Raw genomic sequence first — 10,312 nt, 5'->3', positions numbered from 1 at the left:
GACCAATGCTTTAAAATGACTGCAGCAAAATGGTTCTCATAATCTCAGGGTACTGAAACTAGATGATGATCTGGCTGAACTTTTATGAATTATGTTTGAGAAATCATTTTGGAGTGCCAGATGACTCAAAGAGAACAAACGTTTTCCCTGTCTTGAAAGTGTGGGTGGAGGGGAGATATTGTAGACAGGAAAACAGTCTGTTGGATATTGCCAGACAGATCTAATTATTATTATTTTTCTTCTTCTTCTTCTTCTTCTTCTTCTTCTTCTTCTTCTTCTTCTTCTTCTTCTTCTTCTTCTTCTTCTTCTTCTTCTTCTTCTTCTTCTTCTTCTTCTTCTTCTTCTTCTTCTTCTTCTTCTTTCCCTACATGATCAAAATGCCATACATAATTGAGCCCAACATTTATGTTGCCAAAGTGAGACAGTTATTAAGTGGGCTTTGCCCCATTTTATGACCTTCCCTATTGACTTTCCTTGTTAGAAAAATCACAAAAGGTGATCACATGACCTTGAGACATGGTAACTATCATAACTCCACAATATTCTGATTTGCTAGTTAGCTAAAGTTAGCCTGGATGGATTATCCATTAAATGGATTCATAATTGGGTCAAAGACTGGATCAAGAATCTGAATCGAAGAAGGATCAATCTCAAATGGGGTATCAAGTGGTATCCACAAGATTTGTCCTAGGACCTCCTTTTCAGTACATTAATTAAATCCTTAAATGAAAAAGGTAGAGGGAATGCAAATGATACAAAACAATATGGAGCTGAAAATATAAATAAAATTAAAAACAATTGGTACAGGTGAGGAAAATGTCAGTTTACAGAGATATATGCAAATTTCTTCATTTAGGAAAAAAGAAATCATAAATGCAATTATATGACAACATATCTTATCATACTAAAATCCTAGTACTTGTAATAAACATCTTGGAACGTAATTAATTATAAATTGAAGTGAGGTAGCTGCAAAAAGAAGAACATGAATTCTCTTGGAAGATTTTTGAAAGTTCCTAACCTAAAGTCCAACAATGAACCAATTGCCCAGAAAAATCGTAGATTCAAGCAAAGATTAGAAAACCATATGTCTCAAATATTTTGGATTTTTGCACTGAGCAAAAAATTGGACTCTGTGGCCTCAATGACATATTCCAACCCCAGGATTCTCTGATTAGTTATGAGGTCTTGTACATATCTTCCTCCTTTCTAAACTCAGCCTAAATACCAGTAAAATAAAGGATTCCTGGGAGTGTGAGGAGAAAATATCTTCGAAAGACCAACGAACTAAATGAGATGCACACCCCGGGAACATCCTTCTTTCTTCTTTATTTTGACTTTTAACCTTCAATGGTGAAACCTGTGTAAGGTGAAAATAATGCTTAAGCATTACTATCTGAGTATGTTCTCATAACTGGAGGGGGGTCCTTTTTTTAAATTAGCCCAAGGAGTTGTGAAAATGTTATGGCTCATGGATGACTCCTTCCTTGATTGCCAATCGGAGGATAGTGAGTCAGAACAGAGATAAGTGTTCAACTTCTATATAAACTGAGGATGGTTGAAACCCAGAAACATTGAAAGGGGAATAAATATTTTATAGGACAAGAGGCATCTGCAGTGATTTTAACTATGACAGGACTCTCAATTTGGGTGTTTCTGTTTCTCACCTGCAACTTATCTGCTTTTGCCACTCCCGTGAATTCACCAATCAATGATGCTGACATGGATTTAGTGAAGGTAAATATACACTCAAAAATTGCTAAAGTTTTACTTGAACTCTAACTTTACTGAATTCTACTTTTAACTTTTCTATCCTGGATTAATTTTTTACCATTGTGTCTTGTGAGATGTGTCTCATCTTTTTATTATACTTCGTAGTAAAAGTGTCGTTATTTAAGATAATGGGTTAAAGTCCATTTCTATAAAACAGTCTGTCCCCCTTAAGCTTGCACCATCATTAAAAAAAGCTACATCTTTTTAGGGGTTCATTTTGTTAAAAAAAAGTAAATTGTATTTTTTGGGACTTTAACCTTCAAATTTATGGGAAGAATCTTCATCCTCTTCCCCAAAGCCATTGGATGATTTTTGGATCTGTTGGATATCAAAATTTCCCTCGCTTGGTTTCTTTTAGTTTTAATTTTTTTAACAAAAAATTCAGAGTGACTTTACTTTTGTTTCCGATCAGAAATACTTAAAGACCTTCTACCAATCCAATGATGAGAGAAGAGCTAAGATCCGTATGGATGAAAATGAAATCTTGACTGAAGATCTCAAAAAAATGCAAAAATTTTTTGGGCTGAATGTGACTGGAAAGCCTGACCTGAAAACTTTGGCAGTGATGAAGAAGCCCAGATGTGGTGTACCTGACTTGGCGTCATTTGTTCTTTTAGATGGCAATCCTAAATGGGAGAAAACCAGTATTACCTACAGGTAAAAGGATTTATGGTACTTTTTAAAAAAAAAATAGTTATAAGCTTAGCATACAGGTAGGGGTATCAGAGAAGAGGGAGAAAAAAAGTCAAAATCACAATCACATGATTGAATCCCCGTCCGTTTCCCTTTTTTGAACCTCCTTCCAGCAGATGCCCCTGAATCAAAAGAAAATATGAGCTTTGATTAGTCTTAGCATCCAGTCCATTTAGTGATGAGAAATTTCTCTTAATGTTTTGCAAACTTTCTTATTTTGTAGCACATTTTCAAACACCTGCTTAAGACTAGGAGATATTCAAAAGGAGAAATCTTGTTTAGTACACCAGGGATCAGACTGGCCTCCCACTGACAACAAGTATTTACTTTGTGAAATCGCAGAATGTTTATCAATCAAGTAAAAGCTTTTTAACATTGATTTAGCTGGAAGCAAATATGGGCCATCACATCCAGCAGAATCTCAAAAAACTTGTTGTCGGAAAAGAGGCAGCTTTTGCACCAAATCACATCTAAATGCCTTTTAATGTAGTATTTATTGTTTTTTTTTTAAAAAAAAGGAAACCTAAAGAGAAACTTCAGAGCAGCAAATTAAATCAGGATCCCAAAAGTGAAAATTTCCCTTTCTGCTCACTGGGATAGAAATCATTTTTAGTTCTGCCATTATTATTATTATTATTATTATTATTATTATTATTATTATTATTATTATTATTATTATTATTATTTCTTTTATTCATTAAGCATAAAACTCAGTCAACTGAGCATTCAAAAATGCATCACAAATACCATTGACTGGTGCTGATGGTTGATACGGGTTGCTGCCAGAATCCTAGGTATCAACCAAATACCTGCTTAAGATGTACGATGTTCTGAGTAGCTTTTGCAGTTCTGCTGGTGTTATTGCAGGAAACTGCAATTTCTTGATGTATTTAGTAAAATTCTTGGACATGGTACCAAGTGCCCTGATGACAATGGGTATCAATGTTACATGTTTCATCCATAATTGCATAGTTTTGATGACCAGGTCACGATATTTCGTGATTTTTTTTCCAGTTCTTTTTCTTCAACTTGCTGTTGTTGCTGTTGTTGTTAAATGCTTTAAGCCCTTATGAAAAGAAACTTTGCTAAGGCCTACCCAGACTCCATTTAATATGATGAATTTCCATTTGAGCCACTTTGGTCTAGTAGTTAAAGCAACAAACTAGAAAGTTGGAAACCATGAATGTGTTCAAATCCTACCTTAGCCATAAAAGTTGGCTAGGTAACTTTGGGCCAGTTATTCTCTTTCAGTTACCCATTCATCTTGCAGGTGTCTGTTTGGGGAAAAAAGGAGGAAGAAGGTGTGTTGGATACATTCACCTCCTTGAGTTATTTGTAAAAATAATAAAGGTGGGGTATACATAAAATAAATTTTAGGTTCAGTAAAAAAACCACTGCTTTCTGTGTAAAAGGTTCCTTTCCTGCAGGTTCAGATAGTTCTGGAATCCTGGAAAGCTGCTGTGACTCAGTATCTCCAATATTGGTTTAGATAGACCACTCTTGTGGCTGCCTAATAATTTACTCCTCTTTCATTTCAAAGGATTGTAAGCTACACTTCAGATATGCATCCATCCGATACAGATGAAGCCATCAGAAAAGCATTTGAAGTCTGGAGCAATGTTTCACCTCTAACTTTCACAAGACTCTATGATGGTGAAGCGGATATTATGATGTCTTTCCATACCAGAGGTAACCATATAGGTTTAGCCCTGAGCTGAGCCTGGCTTCAGGGACCATTGCTGAAGCAAAAATTAACTGCCTAATTGAACTCCTTACTTCTTCTGCATTTAGACCATGGTGATAATTCTCCATTTGATGGTCCTGATGGAATCCTGGCTCATGCTTTTCAACCAGGGAAACATATTGGTGGAGATGCTCATTTTGATGAAGAAGAATTTTGGACAAAAGATGGCCCAAGAGGTATGTCTAAATCATTCTTGAACTGTAAACATACAGATTATGCAAGGATATAAGCCCCTGAAATTTATCTACAGATGTAGTCAGATGAGATAGTAGACCTGGAAATATCGGACAGCTTCCACAATAGAGGTTACTATCTCCGAGAACCTGGATGAACTTGACTAGGAATTTCCTTTATTTACTTAAACTGTAAAGCAGTCATTATCGCAAGTAGTTTGCAATCACTGAGCAGGTTGAATGGTACAGAAAATAGACCCAATTCTATTTCAAATCCTGCCTTTCCTTTCCCAACTCCCCAAGTCTTCAGATCAGCGGTGGGATTCAATTTTTTTTTACTACCGGTTCTATGGGCATGGCTTGGTGGGCCACATGGCATGGCTTGGTGGGCATAGCTTGGTGGGCACGGCAGGGGAAGGATACTGTAAAATCCCCATTCCCACCCCACTCCAGGGGAAGGTTACTGCAAAATCCCATTCCCTCCCCACCCCACTAACCTGCTTTCCAGCTTTGTTCTCCTGTGCAGGGCAACAAAAGAAGACCCAGCCAATCAGTTGGTACTCGGGAGGCAGAGAATAGATGGGGGCGGGGCCAATTAGAGGTGGTATTTACCGGTTCTATGAACTACTCAAAATTTCCGCTAGCAGTTCTCCAGAACTGGTCAGAACCTGCTGAACCTGCTGACTACCTCTGCTTCAGATTTATCTCCCAATCCACACTGCCTTCTCTATTGCAGCAACTTTGTTCTTTCCAATGGAAAGGAAGTTTATAAACAAAAAGATTTTTTTAGAGACAAATGAAACATGCTTTAATTACCTATAAATTAGGTAAATTATAGGTACCTATTTATAGGTAAATTAATTACCTATAAATAGAAGGAGAAGGGCTTGGGAGAGAGCCAAGCCCTTTTCCTTCTCTGTCAACTATGATTACTAAACCTAGATGGGACTATTTCTTCTTCTTTACGTGCTAAATGCTGAATTTTGATTTTTTTTTAATCTGAAGGAGGAGTAGATCAGTTATGAATTTCTCATTGCTTTCTACAAAAAGGATTTTCTTTCTCATTTTTCCCTCTAGGCCGTAATCTGTTTCTTGTTGCTGCTCATGAGATTGGCCATTCATTGGGTCTGTCTCATTCCACGGATGTGGGAGCCTTGATGTTTCCTAACTACTCCTACACGGCACCAAAATCATTTCGTCTTCCACAGGATGATATCAATGGCATTCAAGCTATCTATGGTATGGCCAAGAGAAATCAAATCCTAAACTGAATGGGATGCTCTTAGACTAGAAAGCATGCCTAAGTCCACATTAGTGGTGCAGTGATTAGAATACAGTCTTGCAGACTTGTTGCCAGGAGTTCGATCCTGACCGGCTCAAGGTTGACTCAGCCTTCCATCCTTTTGAGATCCGTAAAATGAAGACCCAGATTGTTGAGGGCAATATGCTGACTCTGTAAACTGCTTAGAGAGGGCTGTAAAGCACTGTGGAGCGGTATATGCATCTAGTGTTATTGCTATTTTGCAACTTGATTACCAAAAGTAAACAAACATTTGCCAAGCAGTACAAGCACTGCTACTTGCAAGCTTCTATTCATTTGAGTAAGATTTCCAAAAGAAAAAATTCTGATACCTTGTAACTAACATATTCTTCCAGTTATACTCCTTAAAATAGGGTAATAATTAATTTCATTCTAGCTAAAATTCCCCACTACTAGCAAAGTCACATTGGAATTTGTACTACTCCAAACACTAACATTAAAAAGCAAATAATTGATAACTACAATTGTTTTAGCATCTATTTAATAGCTTCCATATCATTTTTTAAATCATTATGTAGGAAAAACAGAGAACCCAATACAACCAACAGGACCCTCTACACCAGAAGCATGTTCTGCTAAGACTACTTTTGATGCTGTTGCCACCATACGTGGAGAATATTTGTTCTTTAAGGACAGGTAAGTTGCATTTTTAAAATACTTTAAAATAGGTTGAGTAATATTTTCCCAATAAACAGGAGATGACCCTTATATTATTATGATATGGAACTCCAGCTAAATTTTCCCTCTTCGAAAAGATGCCACATTTGCTAACAGCATGCCACTTCTGTTTTACAATTAGACACTTCTGGCGTAAACACCCACAGATATACAATGTGGAACTGTATTTCATTTCTTTTTTCTGGCCAACTCTGCCTTCCAATATTGATGCTGCTTATGAGAACTCTGGGCAAGATAACGTTATAATTTTTAAAGGTGAGTAATGAAAACGCTTTGATTATAAATTTAATGAGACTTGTTCTTACCATAGCCGAAAAAGAATTGTTGGGAAAGAAGAGGGAGCCTTTGTTCGATACACCAATGTCTCCCGCTAACGTGTGCACCTCTAACAAGCCAATCAGCTGAGAGGATGAAGAAACGAAAAGCTAGGAGCGACCCTCCAACCCTCCCATGCACTTTTTGGTCTTTTATCCTCTCAGTTGATCCTTGGAGGCTTGTTTTCTTCCTCTTGGCTGATCCCAGGCTTTTTTCCTCCTCTCAGCTGATTGGAGGCTTTCTTTTTACTACCGGTTTGGATGAACCAGTTTGAACCGGTAGCATGCCACCACTGAAATAGACACACAGACCCCTGAGTTATGAATGCCCATGTGTAGAATTTTAAGCATCTAAAAAAAGCTCAATTTTTCTTTTAAAACCAGTATCCAGTTTCTCCAGAACCCATGTGTAACAGTGGGAAATACGACAAGGCTCAGAAGTGATCATTCTTTCAATATTGAAGTAATATTTTTCTTAACCAAAGTTGGGGAAAGACTAGGGCAGGGGTGTCAAACTCACAGCCCACAGCCCAGATGCATCATGCACTGGCCACGCCCACCCCAGTTTTAGCAAATGGGGGCAGTTGTAATACATCACATGACAACAACATGACGCCGCGAGTTTGACACCCCTGGCCTAGATTATCAAGAAATATACTTACATTTAATATTATTTCTTCTCTTTTTTAGGAAACAAATATTGGGTTCTAAGCGGATATGATATAGTTGACCAGGCTCAAAGTATTTACAGATTTGGATTACCAAGAAATGTGAAGAAAATTGATGCTGCATTCAGCAATCCAGAAACTGGAAAGACCTATTTTTTCATTGGGAACAAGTATTGGAGGTATGGATCGGTGTTGTGCAATCTTAATATGATTTGCTTACAATGTTGTTAGTCTTAAGGCATTAATCTTTAATAAGCAATGTATAACTGAAATGTATATATAATAGTGTATTGGTAAGATGGTAATCAAAAGAGGTCAAAATCTGCAAGTTGGTGGGTATGCATTGTGCTCCAAGCCCAAGGCCTGTTGTACATGAATAGAGCATGAAAGTATAACATAGATTTCCTTTGGATCAGCAGCAGATGTTGCCAATCAATCAGCTGTTATCCTGGAGGAACACACCCCAGGAGAACATGCTAGAAATTCTTATGTTTCAGTTTTGCTTACATTGATTGGTCAGATAAAGCAAAGTATATAACGCATAAGGTTCTTTTAATGCCTAATACAAATGTGTGGATAATCTGCTTGAATATTTGATTCAAAGGAAAGGCAGTTGAATTTGGCCAGGTTTTATTTCAAAGAAAAAAATCTGGAAATCCAACTTGAATCAGATCATAACAGATGGAGACAGATATTCCCTGATTTGCCCATTCTTCATACCTAATATTGGAACAAAACAAAGCCTTCTCAAATTTCTTCTTCCATTTGAGGCACTTCCTAGGAAGCGTTCTATTTGCCAGTCCTTTCTCAGATAACATTCTCAATCTTGACTGGCTTCCTGGGATTTAGAAGGAGTACTCATTCAAATGTGTCGCCCAAAGTCATTTTTGTCATTTGAAAAAAAAAAAACATATTGGACTCAAGACTGTTAAATGAATTTATTTTCCACTGAAATCCACTGGACTTTGAGCACGATTATCTTCTTCAATGGGAACCAAATCCAGCCATTTTAAGCTGGACCTTTCCCACATTTCTTAATGGCAGGCAGCCATTTTTGGCTTGTGGCTATCCTCATAATTCAGAAGCTGAGTTTGGTTTTCAATGGCTCAGAAGGTGACTGGTTCTCTGCACCTTCTTTAAAAAGTTGTACAACAACCAAACATCCAAAATTTGCAAGTGGTTTTTGAGAACACCTGAATGAACGTATCCAGCATGGGAACTTTTGAGAGTCAGGTCTGCCTTTGAGATGTTCAAGCAATATCAAAGATAAACTGCAGAGTTTAAAAAAAAAAAAAAAACAGAAGAAGGCAGTGGCAAATCTTGGATATGGCCATAGAGTCATTTTCTCCTTAGAGAGAAAAGTATATTGAGAAAATTTTCATTTCTTGTATTTGGCTTGGCTTCTTCAATTGATCATTGTCAACTTGAATCCTTTTTCCTTTAATTAAAGAGACTTTTATATTGCTTTTCAATAATGGCATTTGTAATCTCCATTCAGATACAATGAAATGGAACAAAGAATGGAAAAAGGATACCCCAGAAATATAGCCCAAGATTTTAAAGGGATTAAACCCAGAATTGATGCTACTTTGTATGACAATGGTAAGTAAAGGAGTCAGATGCTATCGTAGAGAAACAAGGTTTACCTAGAACTCAGGTTGACTTAACTTGTATTTATATTATCATCAGCATTATTAAATGCTTTCTTTCCAGTATAATAGAGTATACATAATGGGTTATACACTGCACTGGGCATTATAACTTTTAAACCTTCTGCATTTAGGAGGCCCTTCATTTTAGATAGTGGTTTTTGTAACACTCCTTTAACTATTTTGAATTTTTTTACTTCATCTTCATTTTTAAAAAATCACAAGAGACCTGTGGCACCATAAAGACTAGCAAATGTTAAGTGTACAAAGGCATCTATCATCTATTAATTCAGCAAATAAAAATAAATGAAGCCTGTAGCTATGTTCATGCATGGCTTTAAATCTAAATTTTGCTGAATCAGAGTTTATGATATAAAATACGAGCAGCAATGACCTAAGGACTAAATCACAATTGGTTGGATTCAAATGGCTGGTTGTCATGAGGCTTCATATTTTATATGATGAACCCAGACACTAATATCTGTAAATCATTATGTAGGACTTAATGAGCTTTTGTTGTACAAGCCCAATCAATCATTGATTCATAAACTATGCTTAAACAAAGTTTAGACCAGGGCTGTCAAACTCCTGGTCCGTTGGCCGGATACATCATGTGCTGGCCATGCCCATGCCTGGTTTAGCAAAGGGGAAAAAAGTCACGATACGTCACATGATGCTGCTGTGACAACGTGAGTTTGATATCCCCGGTTTAGACAATATGTAATCCAAGTCTCAAAAATAAACAAGATATACCTTTGCTTTTTATCCCCCTGTTGGACGTTATTGTTGGCTTAAAGTTACAGAATCTCATCCTATCTTAAGAACAAAGTCTGTTCTAATTAATATTATCATGAATGTTTTTACACATCTAATTCAAATCTTCTTTAAATTCACATTAGAAATCTGTAAAGAGGAACTTATCTTTAGGTCTGAAAAAAAAACAGATTTTTTTATTTATATTTCTTTCTTTTTTTTTTTCTCCTCCCCCAGGATATATCTATTTCTTCCGAGGAACAAAAGTGTTTCAGTTTGACCCTAAGAATGAAAGAATTGTTCGGCCCATTCGAAGAAGCAATGCTTGGCTGAATTGTTAAAGCATTTAATCAATGCTACTTATTGGTTACAACTAATTCTGATTTACAGGCATCACAGAATTTAACAAGCTTGACTGAGAATGCAGTAATAACCTGTGGTTTTGTTTTTCCTATAAATGTAAAGCAAGTTCAGCTGATTAACTACATTAAACTCTAATATGTAAATATAATATATTCTGATCAATGAATAAACTATTTTGTGAAA

General features: G+C 36.6%; 1 protein-coding gene across 1 annotated transcript; it reads left to right on the top strand.

The window, feature by feature from the left end:
- Positions 1 to 1,328: 1,328 nt before the first annotated feature.
- Positions 1,329 to 10,312, top strand: LOC113440475 (interstitial collagenase-like). The gene is made up of 10 exons (XM_026706895.2): positions 1,329 to 1,737; positions 2,186 to 2,430; positions 4,007 to 4,155; positions 4,258 to 4,386; positions 5,461 to 5,622; positions 6,223 to 6,340; positions 6,504 to 6,637; positions 7,387 to 7,543; positions 8,863 to 8,966; positions 10,004 to 10,312. Exons 1-10 carry the CDS (start codon positions 1,630 to 1,632, stop codon positions 10,105 to 10,107), a joined length of 1,410 nt encoding a protein of 469 aa, XP_026562680.1. The 5' UTR covers positions 1,329 to 1,629; the 3' UTR covers positions 10,108 to 10,312.

Source organism: Pseudonaja textilis, chromosome 7, assembly GCF_049901715.1.
Source record: "Pseudonaja textilis isolate UNSWEBS1 chromosome 7, rPseTex1.2, whole genome shotgun sequence".
Classification (NCBI taxonomy): Eukaryota; Metazoa; Chordata; class Lepidosauria; order Squamata; family Elapidae; genus Pseudonaja; species Pseudonaja textilis.
This window is presented reverse-complemented; position numbering and strand designations above follow the sequence as displayed.